At 39.0% G+C, this 26,778-nt stretch overlaps 1 protein-coding gene across 1 annotated transcript in view; it reads right to left on the reverse strand.

Moving 5' to 3' along the window:
* The window catches only part of COL4A4 (collagen type IV alpha 4 chain), a 118,461-nt gene that overhangs the window by 22,228 nt on the left and 69,455 nt on the right, over positions 1 to 26,778 (reverse strand). Inside the window, exons 28-40 of the mRNA XM_081052078.1 lie at positions 26,320 to 26,388; positions 22,990 to 23,097; positions 22,287 to 22,505; positions 19,824 to 19,985; positions 18,525 to 18,695; positions 17,762 to 17,905; positions 15,793 to 15,900; positions 14,621 to 14,802; positions 13,666 to 13,729; positions 11,048 to 11,122; positions 7,516 to 7,623; positions 6,797 to 6,904; positions 1,054 to 1,125 (exon numbers count right to left, since the gene is read on the reverse strand). Of these exons, the coding sequence (XP_080908204.1) occupies positions 1,054 to 1,125; positions 6,797 to 6,904; positions 7,516 to 7,623; positions 11,048 to 11,122; positions 13,666 to 13,729; positions 14,621 to 14,802; positions 15,793 to 15,900; positions 17,762 to 17,905; positions 18,525 to 18,695; positions 19,824 to 19,985; positions 22,287 to 22,505; positions 22,990 to 23,097; positions 26,320 to 26,388 (1,590 nt within the window). The remainder of the gene's footprint in view (positions 1 to 1,053; positions 1,126 to 6,796; positions 6,905 to 7,515; positions 7,624 to 11,047; positions 11,123 to 13,665; positions 13,730 to 14,620; positions 14,803 to 15,792; positions 15,901 to 17,761; positions 17,906 to 18,524; positions 18,696 to 19,823; positions 19,986 to 22,286; positions 22,506 to 22,989; positions 23,098 to 26,319; positions 26,389 to 26,778) is intronic.

Consider the following 26,778-nt stretch of genomic DNA (forward strand, 5'->3'; position numbering starts at 1 on the left):
CAACCAGTGGCTGCAACAATGTCCAAATGGCTGCATACACTTCCTGAATCACCACTTACTCTCTTAAGACCCATCACACTGGTCACCCATAGGTTTCATTTACTTTATAATTACTTTCCAGATTAAAAAACAAAACAAAACAAAACAAAAAAACAGCTTAGTGACAATACCAACTCTCCAACCTCTACAACAGAAAAAATAAAAACATATGAGATCCAACAATAAGTAATTATGAACAAAGTGGTTTAAAAATGAAGGTGGAAACTGACATATAAATCCAACTATTGTGGAGTTCCACATTGAAAACACAGAGCATCATGGGTTTCTTGGAGGGGATACACATTTTATCAGACTCTTTGGAAGAGCCACTTAGTGAATTTTAAGTATCCCAGATTACTTTTTGACCTTCCATACTGTATAAAGATTTAACAGATTCAAATCCAGAAGCACAACAAGTCAACCCTTTGCTCACAGCTCCTCAAATCTACATGTCTGATTCAGCTACCTTGCCTGAAGGTGAGTGATTTTTCTGAGAAAGTAATGCAACAAATGTGCATTATATTAAAATGACAGAACAAGCTAAAATTCAGTTGTTGGTGATCACCTATTTGTAATACCAAAAATAACAGCAATTTGTGCAGGTAACTTATTGTAGCAGCAGGCTATTGAGAGATGTTCAAAGTACTAATTAGACTCACATGGTTGTACTTGGCTTTACCACACTTAAAACAATAGAAAAAAAAATCCCAACTATTTATCTGTTCCTCAGAACATTGTGAAATCTAGCTCCACCTAAGCAATTATTCAGAGTATTTTTAGTAGAGAGTCCCAAGCAGCATCAACAAAAGGCACCATTAATCAACCATTCCTTCTTAAATTGGGTTTTCTCAAGGGTCCTTTTTATATAAGTCATTTCAACACTAAAAATACTTCCAATATCTTGTCTCTAAGCTAAGCCAGTTTCTTAGTTTCACAACCCACATCTTGTGAACTTTGGAAATACCAGAGGTCCACTGATTGCAGTCTAGTCTCTCACAGAGGATTTTCTCTTACCTGAAGCACCTTTGGTTCCTTTCTGACCCTTTAAACCATGCAGGCCGTTCAGGCCGGGTAACCCGGGGAGACCTGAAACATATCACAGACCTGTGACCCACAGGGGAAGACCAGACATTGAACTTCACTTACCAGAACTTACAGGCACCACCCAGAGGAGGGTTTGCTGATGGAGACAGACAGATTCTCCAGGCAGGAACCATGAGATCTCACCCTCTAGATGTCATTATCAGGGCTGAATCTATGCCAGTGGTTGTTATTTAATACATTCATTTGATGGACATTGTCTTCCAATATTGCTTAACACATCTATTCCTTTGGCTTTAAAGCTTGGCTGTCTGTTTATGACCATTCCATGAACTGCTCTCTCTCTAACCAAATACAGTGTAGAATTACTGACACATTGGTGTAGAAAGTGACCTTCAATTTCATGACAACAAAATCATCCTAGATGAGGGAAGAGACTGGACGGGAGCAAACCCAGGGTCAGGGTCTGAGCATTCCACCATGGTCTGTAAATTCTAATTTCTGTGGGATCTGGTCAGGTAAATGTAGTGAGACAATAAGGACAGGTGGAGCCTATGGCATACTAGGGAATACATGCCCCCCCCTTTTTTTCTTTTAAGCACTGTGCTGCTCAGAAAGAACAGGCTTACAGGTCAAGTTTGGCTGCAGCTCTTTCTTTACAACCATATCTTTCAAAGAGAACCATCCTGATGCCTTTTTTCAGAAACTAAATCTATTTTATGGTGATTGTTGAAAACTCCAGTCTCTGTAATTAGATATGATCTCAGTAATGCTTCCATCTTCTTTCAGAACTTTCTGTCAGACATCAGAGGAGACATCTACCAACCTGACTTAGTTGTCTCTGAACACTGAATACCTATAGATCTATAGATTTATAAATATATAGAGATTTGTAATGTCTATATATTTATATTTATATTACAATACATAGCATATCAATAATATATAAATGTATACATTTACAAGGAGGGAGTAGAGGGAAGAAAACAAGGGATAGAGGAAGGAAAGACAAATAACCAGTATGTACAGACAATCTCCCGTGTGCCTGGCCCTCTGCCAGTGCTTCCCAATGTCTTCCCACTGACTGAGTTGGGGGAAAGAATCTTCTCTTCAGCCCCTGACCAAGCCTGTTAGCCTTCCTCTTTCATTAAGGGACCTTCCACCCAGTAGCTGTCCTTTCTCATCCAAGGCGAAAAGCCCCTCAGTGCACAGCCAGCCATTCACTCAGTTTAGGGCCACATCCCTTGAATTCGTGATGATAACGTGACTAACACACAGGAAGTGCCCCTCACCTACCCCATGGCACCTACACAGACTCCCTAGATGCCCCATGCCAGTCCCATGCTGTACGACAATCATGTTTTTGGGTGACTGGTTTGCTTTGGGCAAATCAATTGAGTGCAAGATCAGGTCTTACTAGTCTTTCCATGTACCCACTTGATATAACTCCTGACACAGTGTCACAGGTGTTTAATAAGTATTGAATGAATGAATGAATGAACGAATGAGTGAATGAGAAAATGTGGAGGGCGAGGGATGAAACGGGTAGAGAGGAAACTATAAAAAGAGAGGAAACTATAAAAAGACTGCGATTTGCATGTCGTCTTTCTGTGATAGATTTACAGGATGAGTAAGATTTGGAGAAGTTAGAGGTATCTGTATATACATAAATCAAGTGCTAATTATTATCCATTCATTAAAGCGAGTCCTCTGTGCACTTATTAGAAGATGGAAGTTACTCAGTTCCATTTTATTTATTATCAGGACTTAAAATAGTTTTGTTTTTATTTTTAAAATCTAAACTTTAGATTGGTACTAATGAGCCATATTCTCTTGCACCAAAAAATAAAAAAAATAGGAATGCACCCTAATTTTCCCTAAAGATCTTATTTCCTAACCACTTTTAACAGTTCAGTTTATTTTCCAATCCTCTTTCCTATTTTCGAGTCGATGTTCCAAGTTTGTACCAAAGGAACACACAGAGCTTCTTCTGCTGCCAAATCTGGATATTTATTGCAATCTATCTGAAATGATAATAAATTTTTTGAGACTACTTTGCTATTTCAATGTGTTTTGATCTCCAGCTTAAGCCACCAAGATTGATGATTAAGGGGAGTTGGCTGCGGGTGGAATGTCGCAGTTTCTGCCAACTCTCCATTGTCACATCAACACATCCAGATCCTGGGTTGTCCCAGTCCCTGCCCCTCGCCATTGTTGAACTGGCCGACCCTTATCTGACCCAACGTTATCTTTCTAAATTGAATACAGCTATATCTGGTAGGGTTTTAAGAGCAATTTTTCCTTTTTACTGAAAGCTCTTTTTATCAGTCCCATCTCTAAATCAGAAAGTTGTTCATGCATAAAATAGATACAGTGCAGATGAGAGGCAATTACGCTAACAAAGCACATTCCTTGGTAATGAGGATTTTTTATTCACCTCTCTGCTGTCTTCCTGCTTAACAACCATCATTTCAGACTGCGCTCACAGGCCAGTCGCCCTCGCTGCCGTCAGAGTCTGATCGCCCTGCAGCCGTAATCGTCATCATAGCATCCATCTGTGTAGCCAGACACGCTTTGTGACTGGATTTCCATTCTAAGGTTTTCTTTTGTTCTGTAGCCTGAAAGCACTATCCCCATGGGCCTTTATACAAGTTTATTCTTTCAGGAGGGGGACCAACTTGTTTGTTGGGGACTTTCCCAGTTCTACCACTGCAAGTTCTGCGTCCTGAGACACCCCACCCCCTCAGTCCCAGGCAAACCAGGACAGCTGGTCACCCTAATGTGAAAGCTGATGGGAAAACAGACCTACATGACTATAGGTAATGGTTCAACAAAGTTGGAAACTTATCAAAACAGATTCTGAAATAAGTTTTATTTATTTTTTAATTCGGAAAATACATGAGTGTCTACTAAAGGAATGCACAGGAGCCTAAGACCTGGTCTCCTAACCCATGGAGATTGTAGGCCCCAGATGTACTTAGTGACAGGCGCTGAATGAGACAATGAGGAACCAGAGGGAAACAATCCCTGACTTGACAGAACAGGTAATTATCACAGCACTGGTAAGTGCTGTGGGGGTGGGGTAGGGTGGGAGGGGACCACTCTAGTTGTAAAAAGGGAGGGAGAATGTTGTTATGATTTTCACAGCTCTAAGGTACATGGCATTTCTTTGCTAATAAAAGACATTTCAAGGTGTTTTGTTCTTGTGAAATTTATTTTACTGGCCACCAACCAAAATAACCTAATCCACATTCTTTATAGTTATTGTCATGCTATAGAAAGTTGTCTTTCGGTTTCCATTATTCCACTCCCATGTGAATGCCCAAGTAGGAACTGAGCGTCTTCCTTTTAGAGGGCATATGCACTTAAAACTTTAAATCTAGGAATCAAGCCATTTTTAACATATGTTTAAGTTAAAGTTTAAATTTGATTGAGCACAAGCGGGACCCAAAATCCATATGGCCTGTTCTGGCAGAGCAAACAACTTTGAGTTCAGCAGCTGGTTTGTTCAAACAAGAAAATCAGGCCCCTTGACTTATTTAGAACATACTTCAAATATTTAGTTTCTCAGTTCAAAGTGTTTCTGCTGGAGTGTGGTTAATTTTTTTATCAGCATGATAAAGTGCAACAATGGATTTATGTTGTAGACGTTCTAATTTTTAGGAAGATATTTCAATGTTTTGTTTGTTTCTTCTAAAGACTGGTTTGTTCACTGGGCTGTTTGAAGTGAAACAGTGTCACTGCATGGTCAGAAAGCACCACGTCAGCCTCTGTCTGTATGCTGGTATGAATATTTGGGTTGATGTATTCATTTCTTCACTTTCTTAACAAATGTATTTCATAGCACAGAATTATGATGTAATGGTCATAATTTTTTAAGTGATTTTATTTTTTGGAAAACTCATTAGCTATTTGGTTTTTAATAACATATTATACTGAAGGTATGTGATACATGCAAACTAATTCAGGGGAAGAAAGAACCAACAATAATAAGGTAAGTCTTGTCGTTGTAGTAAGCCTAGGTGTAGACTCTTATGGCACCACGACACTTGACAATCCTTGCTGTTTTACTGAAGTAGGAAGATAGGAAGAAATGGGAATGAGGTAGGAGTGGTTAATCATGGAAAATGTTCTTTTGGTTCTTTACCAATTTCCTCTTCCAGATAATCAAAAAAGTGACCAAAAAAAAAAAACAAAAACACCTCACCAGGGCTGTAAGGATTGCCAGAGATAGGAAATGGCCACAATAAACAGAGAAACTTGTAACATAATTATCATTTTGCTTGAAACCCTAAATTTATCACAAATCACTGGACTTCACATTACTAAAAGTGCCAGTGAAGAGGGAGAAAAACAATCCCAAGATGTCTTGTGATGGGAACTTTTCCCAAGAAGTCATGTGACTGCGTAGAATCCTCTCTACAGAATTGCTCCAGGTAATATACACAACACTACTACTTGCTGGAAAACTAATTATTTGAAAGCTACCTGGTGAGCGAAGATGTCAGAGTATGGAAAAACATCATCTGGGTTTTCAAAACATGATTAAGCCCGAAAGAAGGGATTTCCAACTCTTCCAAAGGGAAGTACTTTTCATTTACCCAAAATTTAGTGTGTGGATTAGTCAACAAGCAGAGATAAGTGGGAAGAAAAGGGAGGAAGGAAGAGATAAGAAGGGCTTGGCTGTAGAAATCTACCAAGTACGGCTTGATTCTTCTATTGTTGATTAAGGGGAAGACCCTCAAATTCATAACTACTAGCTCAGTGGCTCATTCTTCTATTTATCCATTTCTTCACTTATTAATTTACTCATAAATTTAAAAATACTTACAGTAACCAACCAATAGACTTAATTGGGTACCTACTGGATGCCAAGGATATAAAAACAGTCCTTGCTTTTTAAAAAAATCATATTCTACTTGATGAGAAAGACCTCTAAACAAAGAAATGTGATATAATACAAATGTTATGCTAGAGGTACACACAAAGAAGCCATGAGAAAATATTTTTTCTAAAATGCAAGAAATGAACTAAAGAAGAGTAAGTACCGTGAATGAACGGGGGAGGAGATGAAGATTTGTTAATAAATTATACTTATTATATTATATCACATATCATATTACATTTTATATTAACCAGAGTGATATAATAATCAATCTACTATACTTATAAAGGCCAAAAAACTTCAACCAAGAAAAAAAAAATGTTTCTTTAACAAAGGAAATGAATACTAATTCTTCTTTCTCCTTAGCATCTTATTCTTTTATCTTCCTTCCACTTATCACAACTAGTAAATACAAATTTATTTACACATATTTATTAACATATGTGTCTGCTGTTAAATTGTGAGCTTCATGAAGCAGAAGTCATGTCTCTTTTCTTCGAAATTGTGTACCTATATTTAGAATCTAGGACATAATAGCAGCTTAACTTTTTGAGGAGAGAATAAATGAATATGCCTGAACATTATGGAAAACATGGGGGGAAATGCCCTCAAAAAATGAGATGTTAACAGCATCATTTTGGTGCCAGGCAGGTCAGGAGACTAGATGAACACAGCCTGAAGTCCTGAGTAAGAAAGAATAGGAAGGTGCTAATGACAGTGGGAAAGAGCCATGACCAAGAGCAATGCGTCACTCAGGTGCTGGAAAGGCACTGTGAACTCGCCCCTATGGGCTGGATCCTTTCTGATGGGTCAAGCTTCCTTTTGACTTACCTTTTATTCCTGGAAGACCAGGTGTCCCTGGATCCCCTATGAGGCCTCTGGGTCCAGGATCCCCCCTTTCTCCTGGATGTCCCATTGGCCCAGGCATCCCTTGATTACCTGAGGACGACAGGGAGGTTTTGCAGACACCCACATGACAGATGAGTTACCTTAACTGGGAAGGTCGTCTATGTTCTTAAAATATGAGTAACCCAGAACACTGTTTTATTTCTCTTCTAACTCTAGGGAGAAAAAAATGACTTAACCTGAAAAGAAGAAAATACACTTTGAGCAATTAAAGTTGCCAGTTACGATTTTAAACTCTCACTTGGTTCTAAATCGGCAGGAAGAGAAGCCATTAAAATGTTGCACTGTATGTGTGATTTTTACTTTACGTCTAAAGGAGAAAACTAGTGTCCTGAATGGCAGGTGAATTAGGGAGGGCTGGAATGGAGCCCTATCTGTCTGACCATCCCTTCGTGCCTGGCACCCTGTTAGGCACTTCACAGGTTTTGTCTTAGTTTATTTACTCTCAGGCCAACTCAGTAAGACAGGACTGGCTCCAATGCACAGGTAAGGAATAGACAACTTTACGTGACTTGTCCAAAGTCACAGATCTGAGAAACAGCAGAGCCAGAGATGAGCCCAGGTCTAGGTGAAGGCTGGCTCTTTCTGATACACCAAGACATGCATAACTGCATGGGATGGTTCCAAGCTTCCTTTCAAGTTACCTGGACATCCTGGTGGTCCAGAGGAGCCAGGCAGTCCAGGCCTTCCTGGTGGTCCTTTGGGTCCTTGAATGCCAGGGAAGCCCTTGTCTCCCGGGATTCCAAAATGCCCTAAAGAAAGAAGGATCAAAACCTGAGTAGCTGTAGATTGCTCTGTGAGAAAGTGAATTTATAAAACCTCCAACTTCAGCCCTTGCTGTTCTTTTCTAGTCTTACTTTTTTAATTTTAGCAATTGTTCTATCAAAAAGATAACGTTAAGGAAGTACTGAAAACAAAACACCTATAATTCCAACACCTTACACAATTTTTTCATATGCATACAAAGTGTACATAATACCCACAATTTTTTAAATTAGCATTGAATCATGAGTAGTTTTCCAAGTTTATCATCATTTTCTTAATTATTATTTTTAAATGACTGGCAGATAGCTTATTGAGTTGATCTACATTAAATTAATTAATCCAAATTTTTCCTACCATGGCCACTCAAGAATTTTCTCTTTGCTGTTATGTTTAATGATGTTTATACATCTTTAATACATTTTTCTTCTATTAATTTATTTCCTTAGAGAAAATTCCTAAGAGTAGGATTTCTAGGTAACATGGTATGAGATTTGAGGTCTTTTTTATTCATTTTAAAATGCTGATGTATTATAAAGTAAATCACAGACATCATGGAATTCCATCCCTAAATACTTAAGGAAGTATGTCTGAAAAATAACATTTTCTTACATGGCCAAAACAACATCACAGCTAAAAAAATTAATGACAATCCTTAATATTATTTAATACTCATTCCATACTTGACTTTCTCCAAGTGTCCCCTTAATGTCCTTCACAGATGGTTTGTCCACATCGGGTTCCATTCCAGAACCACACGTTGGGTGGATATGTTCATTAAGTTAAAAAAAAATCGATTACAGACCCTTTCTCAGGACAGTGATTGCTGAAGAGAGAACAGTTCAGTTGTTCTCTGGTCTTCTAGAATAGACCGTTCAGCATTTGGTTCTTGGTAGAGGTTGCCAAATGGTTTGGATAAATGCTGCATCAAGTCACATCACCACATGTAATCCACCCACAGCTCCATCATCGCACGTCCGAGAGTAGGTACACACTCACTGAGGAATTTTAAATTTGTTTTCTTGCCAATGTAGTAAGGATAAAATATATTCCAGACTTACATTAAATTACATTTCTTTGACTACTAGGGAAGATGACTATTTCCCCATGTGTTTATTTCCAGTGCGTGACTTTAATGCAATTCACTTTATAGGATAAACCAACCAACAACAGTCTGTGCTAAAAATGACCAGTTGAATCTGCAAATAAAATATATGGCTCTGTATTTACAAACCCCTGGGGCATAGTCATTATTTATTACAACACACATGAAATAAATCTATGCTAGGCGATAGCTGTTCCTTGGTCGAATTTAAGATTGACGCAGCCTCTCTCTGTGTTATTTTATTTATCCTGAAAACATTCCTGCAGTAAATGTAAGGCAGTGTTATTCCCATCTCTAAATGCAAAAAAAACTGAAGTATTAAAAGGCTTGCCTCCCCAATCGCAGTTGTATTAAGAACAGAACTTCTGAGTTCATCTGTACTGTATTTTCTCTCAGAATTGAAGTGGGGAGGTAGAAACAAACCCAGTACAATCATATATAATCTCCTGAGACAGGCAGCAGCTCTGTGCCTTCTCATTAGGCTCGTTCAAATTCAATGCAGCTTTTCAAATCAGTGGAAATTGCATATTTAGGTAAACTCTGAGCTGGTGAATAACATATGATGTAATTTTTAAATTCTAAGCTAAAGCTATGGCATATGGGAGAGGGAACAGTTTAAATGGTGCTAACTACAGGAGACCAGAGAAGTTACGCCAAGTCAAATTTTTTTCAAAAAGTTAGCCTAAATGGAAAATAACTCATATTTATGATTTTTAAATTAAAATATTAGGTCATAGCAAAAGGTTCTATTTTGTACTACTTTCAGCTTATAAAATCTTATTGTCTGCAGGGTTTACCTAAAAATACCAATAAGTGTAGAAAAATCTCTTCATGTTTTGCTGACATGATGATGACGTGACTGTAACACTTTACATTTGCATAGCAATTTTCAGTTTACAAATTGCTCTCAAGGAATCTCATTTGATCCTCAGAACGATCCTGCAACATGCATAGGCCCAATTTATGGGCGAGGAAACTGAGCTCAGAGATGATAAGCAACTTGCCAAGATCACATGCACAAGAAAAATGGAGGTTGACTTTGAACCATTGATTTCCCTTGCGAGACTTCTCATTCCAGTATTTCTTATGAACTCCCATAATACTAACCTCAAAACTATTTTCCCCTTCAAATGTACATGTAAGCTATATGCTTCAGTTGAAATATTATATTTTCAAAATATATGTGACAGTGTCAGAGGTAAAAGACCCATATGAAAAAGAGTGAGAAGGGAAGCCATTGTACTAGCTTGTCTTTCTGTTAGACTTCCGTTTTAAGCCATCACAAAAATGGTATAAAAATAAAGAAATAAAATTTCCCATAATCGTTCTACTCAGATTTTCTTTCTGTTCTATGGAAGAAAACATGGCTATAATATCACCAGAGAATTATTTTGAAGATAATGTACAAAGCTACTAATATGAGATGCTTTCATTAACAAGGGACCCGTATAAATACACACCTGGCTTCTAACCTGTCCACTAAATGACGTTGGGTTTTTAACAGATCATCTTTAACAGATCATCTGTGGGTGGGCATTTTTCTTTCCATGCAATGGATATCCCTGTGCACGCATCTTTGTACACTTGTCTGATTACTGACTTAAGATAAATTCCTTCAAGTAGAATTACTAAGTTAAAGAGTATGCATCTTTTGTCAGCTGTGGGTTGTCTACTGTACCAGCTGCAACCTCAACTGGAGGGCAAGAACTCACTGGCACATCATAATCTGTTCTGAGGGATTAAGAATCAGTTTTTACGGATAAACAAGGTACCATTTTGAAGCACGTAGGTTTATTGTTGGTGATGAGGTTGTGCATTTGTTTGGTTTTTAGTCGATTCGATATTTAGTAAATGAGACATTCAGTGATGTCTTAATAATGGCCTGACTCACTGATACATGCTTTACCGAGTAGGAAAGAAAGGGCTGCAATGATATCCTGCACCTGTAGTCAGTGCAAATGGTTATTGACAATGTATAATTTTTAATTATGGAGACTGCAAAATAGTCCAAATTTTAATTGTTTGCAATAGTCATTTTCAGCTGTGTCAAAATCTGGGCATGCCTGGGGTGGGGGTGTATTGTTTTGCCAATGTCCTCTGTCATGGGAACCATCGTGGAAAAAAGACTGGGAATCCCGGTGTAAATTCTGGTGTTCTTCTAGGCCAGGGTGCTACATAACCCCTCCGATATATATCTTAATTGGCAAAGGGGGACTCAAACACCGCTGACTCAGAGGATAAGTAATTGTGCTATTGTTCAAACAAATCTTATTCTTTTTTGTTTTAATAAGAAAAATATGTAGCTATACCTGGACATCCAGGACTACCTGGCTCACCCTTTGGACCAGGTGGGCTGATCTGACTTGCAGGGTCACCCTTGATTCCTGTAAGTGATAAGATGCACTAACGTTATTTAAGAGAATTTAATTTTGTCTCATACAAGTGACTCAATAACTTTCATGATATTTGTCTTTACAGTCTATCTTCAACTATTCCAGAAGATTATTGGGGAAAAAAATGCTTTATTTTCCTGCATAAGAACAAATGGAAACATAGATGCAAAATGTGATTTAAATATATACACACACATAATTTTTTAGTTGATAACAATCATAGGAAAGTATAGATCTTAGTAAGTTTACATTTTTAAATTCCCTAAATAGTTTCAAATTTAGATATCTATTTAAGAAATTACTTGGCATGGAGTGACAATATCCTTATATTGTGTTTTTGAAACAAAAAGAAATTATCACTGTTTCTTCAGCTGCTGCAGTCACATTTCAAGCTCTCTGCAAGGAAGCTCAACTCAATGTCCTTGAAAACCAAACTCACAAAGGAACACTTTATTGATGATTTCACAAGAGGCGGCACATTCAAAGGCTATTGGAGGCAGTGACTCTCAGAGTCCGACAGAGCCATCCACACTGCTGAGAATGCTTCCAAATGCAAGGACTTACGTCATACGTGTATCTGGGAGTCAGTTATAAATGGAGGACTCAAAATGGTGTGGTAGAGAAGGCAAGACAATAGATGGGGTTACAGAGAATAAGATAACTAATTAGGCATGTTTCTTAGAACCTGACCACCAACAGCCCTTTCTAAAAATTCTACCTACACCTCGTAGAAGCTTCTCTTCCACCAGACCCTACTCGTAATTGTGGCTATTTGTTTGAAGGGTAGGAATCTGGTCCATCCCCAGTCAGCCAGTCTTTCCTTGAGAAGTTGGAATAAAAAGTGAGAATCTGAAGTCCTTGGCTATTGAGGCAGAAACCAAAAGGATTATCATGATGAAGATTATCATAATGCCCTGATGTAGAGCATGTTGGAGTACAATCCAAATATATCTGGAAGGATCCAGAAAGGATACTAAATAGAAACTGATGAAATTAATTGGTAGCCAAGTAAGTGAAAAACAGACCAAGGGAGAAACCATGGGTTGCATAAAGGCTAGGTTCATCAGCCTTATGTTCTGGCAAAACCATGTCTCCTCTCTCAGGGCTCCATGAGACCTCTTTTACTCGAGGTATCCTCAGTACATTTCGGTCCCTTGCAAATGTAGTCTAATACAAGCATAAAGGAAATGAGAAGAGGTAGGTTTGTACTTTGAAAGAGGCAAAGGGACTATAACAAATTTGGAGGTAGATAGAAGAACAGTGAGTTCGGAACCCTGAAGCTATAAAATATCAAAATCAAATATAAAAACTTCTGTATTTGTAACCATTTCTGAAGAAGAGATCTAGATTATTCTTTCTAAATAAATGTGTACATGGTTCATTTTTTATTACAACAATTATCATATTATTTATAGAATGTTTTTCAAAGGGTACAGTGGGTATCAGTGGTGGTAAGGAAGATGATTTTTTAGGTGGTTCATTAATTAGTATTTTGCATTTTAAAGTTATTTACTTTAATTGTATTAAAAAAATACAACTGTACATCAAACCTGTGAATTCATAGATAGTGAGGTTAAAATGGTGAATCATTTTGAAGTAGATTTAAAGAAAAATATTAACACAATGGTGTAGAAAAATAGTAAAAATATTAAAGGTTTTACGCAAACATTGCAATTTAAGATATCCTGATTTCTGTTTGTTTTGACATTGGGTCAGCTTTCTATGTCTGTTTCTTGGAAATGTGATAAAGGTAGAATGTAGTATGTGTTACAAGGCAATATTTTTTTTTGGCACAAGGCAAACTAAGACCTGTAGCCTGTTTGTAAATAAAGTTTTATTGGCACATAGCCACACCCCTTTTTTGCATATAGTCTATGGCTGCTTTCATGCTGCATGTATTTTCATGTACAGCTGAGTAATTGTGACAGAGACCACAAAGTGGAAATAATTATAATCTGGCCCTTGAAAAAAAAATATTCACTGACCCATGACTTATGATAAAAATAACCCAATTGTAAATTACATGGGGCCCAGGAATTCTTAAGTGAACTATTAATACCTGAAGGGAAGTCATGGCTTTGGCCTCCTCTATGTACTGTGACTCTAGTAACTGGAATCCTATAAGCTGTACCTGTGTGGAGTCCTTAGAAGAGATACTGGCTTCTGTGGGGCATGGGGCTTCTAAGCCGAGGTGGACAGTGCTGACCTATGTGGACCTGATCTCCTTCCCTCTGAGCTCTCACTTACAGAGCTGCAGTCACTACAAGGACAGCTGCAAGGACTCCCTCTGAGGAGGAAGATTGGATGTGCCCTGCAGACTTGCTGTTTTCTATCTGTTACCCTTGGGTCTGAATGACAAATGTGGACGATTTGGGTCCTGAGTGTTTGACTATCTAGAAGAGTCTAAAAAAAACCCTTGGGTGTTGAGGTTCTTTTGATATGCTTTGCTTTTCATACAAAGGGTGCTTGCTCACAATATTACAAACAGCTAGAACTTGATATTGATGGCTGGCTGCTGTGTGTCCAATCCATACCTTTAGGTCCTCTCGTTCCATCAATTCCTGAAAATCCAGGGGGCCCTGGAGAACCCGGCTCACCCTGATAGTTTAATAAAACAGAAGTAAGACCTTAATTGGGTTTCAAATACAAATGACACACACATGACCTAATCCAGTTATAATTTTCTGTAACCAATTTAGTTTTTATAATTTGCATTGGTAAAGAAATTTGGAAATGCGTTGCAAACATACTACTACATGTGTCTAGTTTTTATTTTTTTTTATTTTTTTTTTTTTAGTTTTTAAAAGTTGATAAAACTCCTACAGAATTAGAGGTAGCAGTACCAACCAAAAGGTAGCATCCAATTCTTTATACTTGATTGCAAAAGAGTAATTGCATCATAAAACTTGAATTTTAAGTTTTAAATGAACACGTTGATGCAAAATAAACTATTATTAAAAGTTATTTCATACCAAAAACTTAAAAAGTCTATTTTATTCCAAAAGATGGATAGCAAATTATGTTATACGTTTTCCAGAAGTTGTGATGTAGGCTATTATATTGTATCTCCTGGTTTCTCAAGGGGTATTTTATTCATGATTGTAAATACCAAATGTATTTACAGCAAAGTCTGTGATATCTGCAATTGGTAGGAAGGGTTAAAAACCAGAATTTGGGTCATTTTTCAGGTGACTCTTTATTCTCGTAAGCTAGCAGTCACAAAGCAAGTGTCCATGGAGCTGTTTAAACTAAGCTGGGGACAGTAAGTAACTCGGTCATCCATGTCATGGGAAACAAGCACGAGCACTGGTCAGAAATTAGTTACATCATGGGCTTCCAGAAGTCTCCATTCTTCCCTTGGCAGACCCTTTACATTCTAAAAGCCAGGGAAAGGGCAATGATGTCCACTGGCAAATTATGTCTCCTTATGGGCATCCTGAGAGCGGAAGGTTTTATTATTTCTTCCCTCCCAAGATAGTAGCCACTCACCTGGTCACCTGGAAATCCCGGGAAACCAATGATCCCTCTCAGCCCCGGAGAGCCTGGAGGGCCTGGGGGTCCCGGAAGCCCTGGCTGCCCTTTTCCACCAGGCTCTCCTCTGTGAAATCCAGGCGGTCCATGTCTTCCCGGCTCTCCTCTCCTCCCCGGTATCCCAGAATAGCCTTTATCACCTGATGGGGTTGGAAGTGTTAGAAACCTCTTTGGAGAACTCTTGGGCTAGCAATAGTTAAGTTGAGGCTCTTATTCTTACTTTTATGAAATGAAGCCCAAAGTATTGGGAATCCTAATTTCTGCACTAGGCCACATCGAGACGGTTTCTGGTTTCAGGGACTTGACGGTAAAAGAAGCTGCCCATGAAGACTCAGGGTTGTCTGATTGGAGGCAGCAAGCAGGGTCACTTATGTCAACATGCTCATTTTGCAAATCAGGAAGAACTTACCCAGAGAAGTTAAAACCTGTGTCCCCTAACAACTGGTTAAAGAGAGAGCCAAGACAAGAACTAAGGCTTCATGCAGATTAAGTCTGAACTTGGGGAAGAGAACATACATGTGGAGGTGAAAATCTGTGTTCCGTGTGTGCTCTTTCTGAGGCCAGCAGCACAGACATGAAGGGTGCCTGTTACAAAGGCAGAGTTCAGGTACCCCAGTCCTGCTAGTTCAGACTCTGCCTTTTAACAAGAGCCCCAAAGGATTCATAAGAACATTGGAATTGGAGGAGCACTGATCAGAATGACTTGGACAGTCTTTATGCTATTCATTTTAATACCAGCCACCAAAAACAGGGGTACTTAAACCTGAAACCAATATTGTATGTATAGCTCAGAACTGACCCTCTTTTGGAATATCCAAATCCATAAATACATATGGACTTCAGCTAAGTTCTAGTGTAGAAAAGCAAAAAAAAAAAAAAAAAAAAAAAAGTACCATACATTTATTAATGTATATTTATATCTAAAAAATGGCCTGTCCTAATCTCATCATGACTGGGAAAGTTGCCCAATATATTATTAGGTTGGTGCAAAAGTAATTGCGGTTTTTGCAATTATTTTTAACCTTTTAAATCACAATGAATTTTGCACCAACCTAATAATACATGCTTGTTTGAATAATCTGTAAAGAAGTCAACTTGTTTGATATGAGAACAAAAATGTAAGTGTTTACCTTCTTCCCCTGGGAGTCCATAATCTCCAGGAGGTCCAGGTTCCCCGGGTTTCCCCTTTACGGAAATTAGAGCCATTTCTCCCGCATCTCCTTTGGGTCCTCTCTCTCCTTTAGATGTTAATTTCGCAAGAGGAAAACAAACAGAAGCATCACACACTTGACTCTTCTGTCACAACACTTGACATCCAGTCTGCAAATCCCCATTTAATCTACCAAACTGTACTAATGTTTATAGATTGCTCGCTGTCAACATTTCTGATTGGTTTCCTAAAGGAAGCCAATCCTCTCCCAACTTGGCCAGCAACAGTCTGGTTTACAGTGGATGCTCAGAGAATGTTTATTAAATTCAACCAAACTGGTCTCAGAGTCTTAAGTGACAAAAGACAGGCTTGAAATGCTCCAGGTGTGAAATACGTTCCTTCATCCGATAAAGTTTGAATTGTTCACCCCACATTTTCCAGTTCCCTACCTCCCCTTCCTAGCCACCCTCTATCATTTTCCTTACCTTAAAAAAAAATGGACACTTATCTCAACTTAGTTCCCCACATAACAAATTCCAAAAATGAGGAAGGGTACATGATGTATGTGCCTAATTTTCGTAAATGCCACCTACTTGTAAAGTACATTGGAGTGGGCTCCTACCAGCCTGGTGAGAGGTCGTTATTAACAATTCCAGGACATTGTAAGCCAGTTGTAAACAGTTGGCAGCTTTAAATCAGACATGGTGTGGGTGTTTATGCCACGGCGATCAGCGATCACTACAAGGCAGGGCATTTACTTTCAATTTTGTTTTGAAGAAGTAGTTTATCTGCACACCACTGGCATCAACGTAACTTTTTACTCTTTTTAGTAAGATAATCGTTTAGCAGCATAATAAGACAGCAAACATTACCTATCTCAGCTAGCAAGGAGTGACTCTTTAATTCCTTGATTCTGCATAAATAATTTACAGGCGCATAAAACAAAAAATAATAGAATCAATCAACTGAGGAGTAAAAGCAATTTGAATTAAATATGAGACTATTTGCCCAAAGGACTTTAAGGACAAAAACCTTGCTTCTAAAACTTGACAAGCATTCATTCTCAGCATGGGAAGTGAAATGTTACCCTTCCTCACTGTAGCTCATGGCCAAGAGGTAAAAGTAAATATTCAACAGGGATGAGCACAGAACATTTAAACCAGTCATCTTGAAACTTCCATTTTTTTATAGTAATGAAAACTCTTACTTCAAATGAAGCTTGGGGGAGACTAAACTCAGGGCCCAGATCAACGCGGACTCACTCTAGTTCAGAGGTTGGTAAACTACAACCCGAGGGCCAAATCCTGCCTGCTGCCAGTTGTACAATCCGCAAACTCTGAATGGTTTTTACACTTTTAAGTCATTGGGAGAAAAACTCAAAGCAAGAAAAACATTTTATGACATGAGCAAATTAAATGAAGTTCAAATTTCAGTGTCCATAAATAAAAATTTATTGGAACACAACTATGTTCATTTTTTTATGTCTCTGGTGTTTTCACACTACACAAGCAGAGTTAAGTAGTTCAAACAGAGACCATACCACCTGTAAAGCTTGCAATGTGTATATATGGCTCTTTACCAAAAGAGTTAATTTTCATTAAAAAAAAAATTTGAAACAGAATTTGGGAGTCAGGAGCCCTGCCCGTGCCCCCTTTCCAAAAGGTGAGAAGGTTCTCTGAAACCCAATAACTACAAATCAATGTTTATATCAATGAACTTGTTAATTTTCTTCTATTAACAGAGCAATTTATTTGCCATAGTTTTATGTAATAAGATTGAGAAGTGAGGAAATAGATTTTGTTTAGAATTCTAAAAGAAACACCATCGCACCAAAAGAGGAATGCAAGCTGCAAGAGAGACCCATTTTGTTTTTTAGAGATCACATTTATAGGTGCTGATCAAATACCAAAAGCAAACCCACAAGCATCACTGCTGTTAACTGCACTTACCTTTGGCACCTTTCACTCCCTGGTCTCCCCAGAAGCCAGGCCAACCCTTCTCTCCGGCTTCTCCCTTCCTGCCAGGGTGTCCCTCTGGGCCAGGCTTTCCTCTCTCTCCTGGAAAACCTGGGAGACCAGGCAGCCCCTGGGGTCCTAATGAAACAAAAAAAATGAATTTTTAGGGAGCCATTTTAAAGGTTAGTGTGGTTCCTAGATCTACATTCCTTTTTGTCCACGTAGAGATGTGTACTGCCACCTGATTCTGAGTTTGTATTGAAGTGAACTTAAACACTATTAAGTTCACAGTATGTAACAGCTGGGTTCTCCCCCCCACCCCCCACCCCCGCCCCAGTGCTCAGGTCTCCACCCCACAGATTTAAAATGTAGACCCTCATGTTTCTGAGTCCTGATCCCATCATGGTTTCAGAGAACTGGGTGTGAGGGAGGGGGACGGAGAGGGGGTTAATCCAAAGCAGAAGCACGTTGGCCCTGACCCTACAATTTATTGGTTCTACCCAGTTTGTGGAGCAGAAGTGTTCGTGGGTTCTGTGGAACACCCCCATCACCTTTTTCCCATCTCCCTACACCAAAAAATTCTGCCACTGGAAATATAAATAGAGAGGACAAGAAGAAGGGAGACGTCACTAAAAGAAGGACAAAGTCAAGCTAACACAGCAGAACATTCTATAGTGTGGTCACCCCTAACAGGCTTCACTGGGCAGTGGATTTCAAGTTTATAAAATGAAGAAAATGACTGAAAAGTGCTACCCACCCTTTGGGCCTGGGAGACCAGGTAGTCCATCATCACCAAAGGGTCCTGGGATTCCTGGGGGTCCTCGGGGTCCTTCTGCCCCAGCCCTTCCCGGCACTCCGGGGAGGCCCTTCATTCCAACCGGTCCAGAAGGCCCCATATCCCCTCTCTGTCCCTTCTGACCTGGGGCACCTGAGACCAAGCACAGTGACAACAGTATATGACGACAGAAAACCGACTCCACACACAGGCAGGAAAAAACTCTTCATGGTAGCTTCAACTGTGTATCTATGGCCGATTTAAAAAAGTGAAATAATATTTATCAGCTGAAATAATAGCAACTCTCCATCGTCCTACGAATATATATTTTTTTCTGGCTGCTATAAAAAGGAGGGCAGAAAATATTTAAAATGTTTATTACTTAAACAAATATTTCCCAATAAGAATGCATAGATAAAGAGGGGGTTTTTTGTTTTGTTTTGTTTTGTTTTTAATGAGATATGGATATGGGGTTAAAAGCAAAATGTTACTTGTATTTACTCTTAGAGGAAAAAAATTAATAGAAGAAAACTTTCCAGGTGCTTCCGGACGCTAACAGCCAAGTGAATTTTGGTCAGCCTATTAACCATAACGAGAGAATTATAGAAATCAGAAGATCATCGAGTATCATATTGGTGCTAGAAAGAAAGCTATAGTGGCAGGTTTCGCCCCAATCTCGTGTTGATCCTACGAGAGGGCATATTCTTGCTTTTGGATAAACGCAATAGGATTTACATAACAGGTGACAATCTGAATGGTGAAATGAAGATCATATTGGAAATAACCCCTAGCATCTTGTGTTGAGAGATACTCTTTCATGGGTCTCTTCGAGTTCCTACACATCTTGCTGGGTATGCCAAGAATACGAGGTCCTGCCTGCTCTTTACCTGGGCCATTTCTCAGGGGGATGTTTGCAGTGAGCAACCCTGACAGATGACATAGCACTTCCTCCAGTACAGAAAGCAGGCTGTCTTGCAGGCTACGGTAAAGTGGTCATTCCCCAGGCTCAGTGCTCCTCTCAGACACTGCAACCCATTGTGCATGTGGCATCTATTTAGCCCCTCTTATGCTGCCCCTGAGAGAGCTGGATGATGTAGGGAAATGATACAAGCCAAGGTGAAGCTCATGCTACTTGCTGTGCGTGAAGAATAGTCTTTTGTCTCTGGCCCAAGAGTCTGGCTTCTGCCAGCATCAGTGAAAGAGCAACAGGCGAGCATATTCCTTTGTAAATTGGGGAAAGCCCTAGACTCTTCACAGTTCTTGACACCTGTTGACACTTACCTGGACTTCCTGGAGACCCAGGGAGTCCCGGTTGTCCTGGTAAGCCGGGAGCGCCTCTTTCACAGGAATGGCCAGGTGGACCTGGGAGGCCTGGAAACCCTGCACGTCCCTCTCTGCCTTTGGGACCTTTCAGACCTGGTAATCCAGGCATGCCAGCTGGCCCTGAAATGATACAACTCATCCATGACACTCATGGTATAAAACCATGTAGATAACCTACAACAAAGAGTTCAGGCATATCAATACTGAAAGTCAACATTTTCATGCTGGCTCAGTGCTCAAATGAGTTAAGTCTCTGAATGGATTTTCTTTTCATAGATCAGGAGCTCTAAATGAATGGGAAAATCAGACATTGCTAAGAGGGTTAAACTTGATAAGGTCATGTAGACAACAAAGAAGTTGTTTATGCAAATTGAAAAACCATGCAGTTCTTCCTGATTTTAATTAACCTCTAACATTGCAGCAGGCTTCACACCAAATCTCCACAATATTTACAAACCTAGTTTGTGTTGCATGAATTTCCGTTTTGTAAGATATTTCATCACTTGAACTCTTAAATTTCTATTTATTGGAAAGGCAATGTCATAATCTTCAGGGAAAAAAATACCCACCCATGACTCCCCACCTTAACCTAAAAATGTATTTTGTTTTTTCACGTTTTCATTATGTTTTGGTTTATATGTTTACATTTTTAAAGTCATCACAGTGAACATTCAATTGTTAGATTAGTTCTCAATGACACTAATCTGCAAATGTTTTCCATTTTGTTGTAATCTTTACAAATATAATTTTAATCCTTAATGCTAATAATGGCTGAATACTATTCCTATGAGTGTGTGTGTGTGTGTGTGTGTGTGTGTGTTACTTAACTCTTTATTGTTTCCATTTGTTCCTTTATTGTAGATAATACTACAGTTGACTTTGAACAACATAGGTTTGCATGGGTCCAATTATACTTGGATTTTTTTTCAGTAAGCACGTATAGTACTGCAAATGTATTTTCTACTGCTTATGATTTTCTTAATAACATTTTAATAAAGTAGTAATTACTTAATTAATAAAGTAATAACTTAATTAAGTAATTAATAAAGTATTGTAACACACTATGTAATGCTCATAACGTACAAAATATTGTTAATAGACTGTTTATGTTATCGGTAAAGAATCCGGTCAACAGTAGGCTATTAGTAATTAAGCTTTGGGGGAGTCAAAAGTTATACACAGATTTTAGAGGTCATATACACAGAGGTCAGACCCCCCTAACCTCTGCATTGTTCAAGGGTCAACTGTACAAGAGTACTTTCATATTCATCTTCAACTTCTTTTGAACACTTCCTTTAGGTAGATTTTCACAAGTGAGACAGTGGGATTACCGGTTTAAAATTCTTTTCATTGACTCATATAATGTGTTATGTTATTATTTTCCAATTAATTAAGGTTTTGTCTATGAATATTTTGACTTACAAACTACCGAGTAAGCTTCCTGATGACAGAGAATGTGGCTTAATCCCCATCCTCCATTTGCCCTGTATTATTGTACTATCGTGGGTACCTAATAAATGTTGGCCTGTCCACTGTCAGAAAAGTACCACGGCAGTGTTTGTTCAAGTCTGGTCTGGGATCCACTCTCAGTCACCAACACCCGAGGGGTTAAAGTTCAGACTGGACTACTGGGCCCCATGTAATTCTCATGTCATGAATCAGAATTCCTGAGAGTGGGGCCCCAAAGATGCTGATTTTAATGACATTTTACCCCACCCAGTGTTATTTTTAAGTCCATTAAAATCTGAAAATCTTGGCTGGGGATCGTAAAGAATTCTTAGTGATTTTAGAAAAGGAAGTGAATCAGTGCCAGGGCCATCTCTCCGTCTTGAGTTTCTTTGCTGCCCCACCTGTTACCCCTGCTGGAATGCAAGTTCCTCCACCCTGTCACCTGTCCAATTAATACAGCCTGTCTGTCAGGACTCAGCTCATGTTCTGCTCTCCCATGGAGCTTTCCTGAACTCCATGGAAAAGAACCACAGCGGTGTTGTTTAAAGTCCGGTCTAGGATCCACTCTCAGTCACCAACACCCGAGCTGGTCTTCCTCACTCAGTCTGTCCTGTCCTCCTTCAACCTGGCAATGGCAGTGGGCAGGTTACACAGTCCCTGGTCCTCAGTGCTAACATACTGTCCCAAGTAAAAGCAGGCAGATGTCCCAGAGCTGCTGAATCAAACTGAGTTGACTAAACCACATTGAGCTGTTCTGGACTTGAAAACAACCAATAAAATGCAAAGCAAACACTGGGGATTCAGGGTATGTGAAACGCAACCAGTGCCTGTACATGAGGGAAGATGCTTGCGTTAAAGTTTTACATTCTAGGTTTCTGAGGCAACATAGTTTAAACTAGTCTACACTCTTCAGTGACCTGTTCCAGAACTGAGCTGGCTTTATGGACCACAAGGACAGTGTAGCCCGTGTACCTGTAGCCCCTGGATATCCTGGGTCACCTCTGGGTCCTTTCAACCCTGGCACTCCTGGAGGACCCCTCTTTCCTGGGGGTCCTGGGTGGCCATAAGCACGATCTCCGGGTATTCCTTTCTGGCCGTTTCCTCCAGGTGAACCAGGAGGGCCTGGGGGCCCGACAGGAGAGGACCCCTTTTCACCTTCAAAACCTGGATCTCCCATGTCACCACGAAAACCTGTTGAAGAAAAAATTGTTTCAATCTTTCAACGTAGAAGTATAGAACCAATGCACACATAAGACTATACTACTTTGATAAAAACACACTGTTAAAAAAATATATAGAGGTACTCAATAAAATTAAGAGCAACCTGCTAGGTAATGTTGTTTTTGCCACTTTTTGTGGGGAAATAAATTATAATTTTATACTTCTTAAAAGCCAATGAGGTTTCCCTCATGGCTTGCATTCTTTGGCAAATTGTTTGGACTGAGTATTTTTACAACATAACAGACCAATAATAGCCTGTAACTCATGCTTCAGGTGGAGAAAGCCCTGAACACTTACAAAATTATCAGAACCTAAAAGGTCTCGAAGCTAAGAGCTTAAATGTATCAAGAAAAACCATTCCCCCAGTACCCAGGGATCTCTGGGCCATTTTCTTACTAAGAGCATCTGTTTTTAGAGGTATATGATGTTCCTACATGAAAAACACGTCACTCACCGGGTGGACCAGGTATTCCTGATTTTCCTGGTTTTCCAGGCCGACCTTTTTGCCCATCAAAACACCTCTGCCCCGGAGGACCCGGAGGGCCTGGAAATCCCTTTGGACCTAAACAATAACAACAAAACATAGGCCCAATAAAATTTATTTATTTAAAAAAATAAATCAAATGAGGACAAAATCAGGTGTTTAAAAAAAAAATCTATGTTAAGTCTTTTTAAGCGTATGTCTTCTTTACAGAAAATAAATTGTAGCCTAGCCTGCTTTCCATAACCATTGTATGAGTTATGTGATCCAAATAAGAGTTTCATAGGGAGTGATTGCGTTAAGGTACTTTCTCAGAAGTCATACTGTCAAGGATTCCTCCTGAAAGTCTTTGGGACATACACCACCATTCAGATGAATCTTTTGGGACCTTCCCCTGCTAGGTCTCAACACAAATATGCGAGCATAGCCTGTCCTTGTCAGAGGACAGAGGTGATGGCCTGTGTGTGGCTCGATGAGAAAGCACCAGAATAAATGTCAAAATCTACTCATCTGCCTCTTACTGCATTTGCCCTTAAACAAAGCATAGGCAAAAAGCACCTGCAAAAGGAATTGAGGGTTTGTTTTGTTTTGTTTTGTTTTGTTTTTCAAACCTGTGATTTCCTACTAGGAGCTATCTCAGCTAAAAAAAAGCCTTACAAATCATGTACTTCAAAGGAGGTACAACTGCCAACTTAAAGTTCAAGTGTTCACTTCTCTTGAGGTAAAAGCTGCTAAAACCAATCATAACCTTTTTTTATCCATCCATGACAAGGTACCAGGAAATGTGAAAATGAACATTCAACCAGTCAACCAGCGATGCTTCACTCCACTGATGCAGAATTACACTTCCACACCCTGGTCCTTGCCTGTGATGGGTGGAGTGCGATTCCCACACTTAGAGCTGGGGCTTGGTCACGTGACTAGTTTTGGCCAATGGGATATTAACAACCATGAAGCAATGAAAGGTGTGAGCTGTGCCCATGAAGTTGGGCTGCCCTCTTCCAGCTCTGCAATCATATGAGAAGAGCACATGCTGGCCCCCCAATCAGATGAGTGTTGCAGACGTGAACCTGGAATGGAGCCAGCAACCAAGCCAATAGAGATCATCTTAGATCAGCTGAACCCCAACTTTTAAATCTATAATAGAGAAAATAAATATTGGTTGCTGTAGCCCACTGAGATTTTGAGGTTGTTAGGCAACACTATTGTGGCAGAAGCTAATGGTTACAGAGGGTAACAGAGAGTCATTCATCATCCAACCTTTAAATTCTTTTTGTGGTTATCTAGGACAAGAGAGGTGACTATGCTAGTACTCAGATGGTCAAGCTAAGTGAAACCTGAATAAACAAAAAGAATTAGGTTAAACCTTTGTACATATCTGGGGTTTAATTTAGCTAGAAACAAGTGATTGATTCAAATGGAGCCGTTTCATGAACGTGCAATCAGGGATGTAGCTATGTGGGCACTTTTCACTCTGTTTCTGATCAGAAATTTGTGTCTCTTGGAAAGCAGAAAAAATTTTACAACAGTAAGCAAATGATTATTTTTCACTCTCGGGGCACAGGACAAGAAAGGAGATAGACTCCAAAATTTTAGAATCCAGATGACACCTTCTCCCCATAAAGAGGTAGATGAGATTATAGCTCACGAATGGAGGCATATATGTATATATAATGTATATATAATATCATATATCATATATGATATTATATATATTTTATATATATATATATATATATATATATATATATATATATATATATATATATATATATATATATTTTGAGAGACTGAGCTTTCAAAGGAGGTTAAAAAGTTAGTACAATTAGTTAGGGGGGTTTCTTCTTATGCCACCATATATTTTTTTTTTTACTTCAATTTCCTTCTCCTCAGGAGAGTCATTCCTGGCCTTAGCAAGACTCAGGTTCTCAGTTTATTTTAGTAATACTGGAAACATCAAGTTTCATTTGCAAGTGACAGGAACTCAGCTCAAATCAGCTTAAATGAAAAAAGAAAGAGGTCAACTGGATCCATGTCCTCAACCAAGCTCTCGCCAACTTTTGGCTCTGTTTTACTCTAGGTTTGCTAGTTTTTCTATAAGGAAACAACCGTTACCAACAATTTCAGGTTTATATTTACTAGAGTAGAAAACCCCATAGAGAGACAATGAATGACTCTTTTTCAAAATTTCTGACAAAAGTCCTGCAAAGGGGAAAGGAATGCTTTAGAATGTAGTCACAAGACCCATTGTCTATTTTTGTCACTAGCATAAACTACAAATATAACTAAAGGCTTCATGTTATGTGTCCCCACTTGGAGCCAATCGTTGTACAGTGTTCTTTGGCAAGCCTGTGCCATGTACCCACTCCTGTGGCTGACATCAGGTTGACATTTCCTGAATCTCAGGGACTGAGAAGAGGTGAGTGGTAGTTATGTGAAGGAAATTAGAACGGCACTCTCAGAAGAGGTAGGGATGAGTCTTCTATAGACAAAAATAGCAGATTTCTACCTCAGAAGGCAAATACACTTTAAGAGTTGCCTCTGGATTCTTTGGTGATGGTGTCTGGTTTTTGTTTTACATCATTGGTGTGTTCTGAGATAGGAGTCAGAGCATGGTCATACAGACAGACACTGGAATTTGTGAAGCTCCTTTAACAGCTTCCAAGTTGGGTTGATCCTATCAAAAATCTTTCATGTGTCCTTTCCAATTTGTAAAGTTTACTGGAGTGCATACAAATCATACTGCAGCAGTCACAAAACAGAAAATAATGATTTCTTGAAGTTAGTTGTAATCATGCAAAGAAAGTTTCCATATAAATAAACAATTCATTTACTTCCTTTGGGTAAACAGGGAATTCAATTGGAAGAAATATTTCATTAAGAAGGAATAATATAATAATAATGTGGTAATAACTGTATAGTGCCAGGTGGGTACTGTTGAATAATTCTGACGTACACCTGAAACTAATACAATATTGTATGCTGGCCATATCTTAATAAAAATCTTTTTTTAAAAAAAGTAAAAGAAAGGAGATAGAATTTTAAAACTCTCAAAGAGGAGACAGTTTAACTACTATGTGGTCAAGTCAAGGTAAATTTGTTGCACAGAGATAAGAACTGATGTGCACAGCTCAGTACAGTAGAGACCCAATGTGAATTTCTACAAATGCTGTTTTCCCATAGTCCCTCAAAACCTTACAATAATTTTAGAAATACCCTAACTCTTTGCCTGTGAGTTTATCTGTCTTGCCAGATCTTTTACTCTGCGGACTGTGTAAGACAGTAACTTCTCATTGTTCGTACCTGGAGGTCCATCAAAACCTGGAGGGCCTGGCCTTCCTGGGTAGGAGACATTACAAGAAATTGTATCACCTGGAATAATAATAATAAAAAAAAGAAGTGACATTCACACAACTGATAACACTGTAAATTTCAGTGACAATTCTAACAAGCTATTGCTTATAGAGTATATGTGAAATTCAAAGGAAAAGGAGATTTGAAAGTATCACAGATCACTTGAACTATGATTATTCCAAATTTCTAGAAAAAATATGTCCTAAAATCTGAATTTCAACAGTCAGAGCAGTTATAAACATAAGGGGGACCAGGAAAAATAGTGGTTCCAAGAAGTATCATTTTTAATAACCTAGAATAAGTAATGGATGGATAGGCCCATGGGTGTCAAATACAATGGAACCAGAGCTTTGATAAATCATGAGGTAGCAGGAGGTACCCATAGTGAGTTCAGAAGATTTGGCTCCT

Source organism: Rhinolophus hipposideros (genome assembly GCF_964194185.1).
Source record: "Rhinolophus hipposideros genome assembly, chromosome: 6".
NCBI lineage: Eukaryota > Metazoa > Chordata > Mammalia > Chiroptera > Rhinolophidae > Rhinolophus > Rhinolophus hipposideros.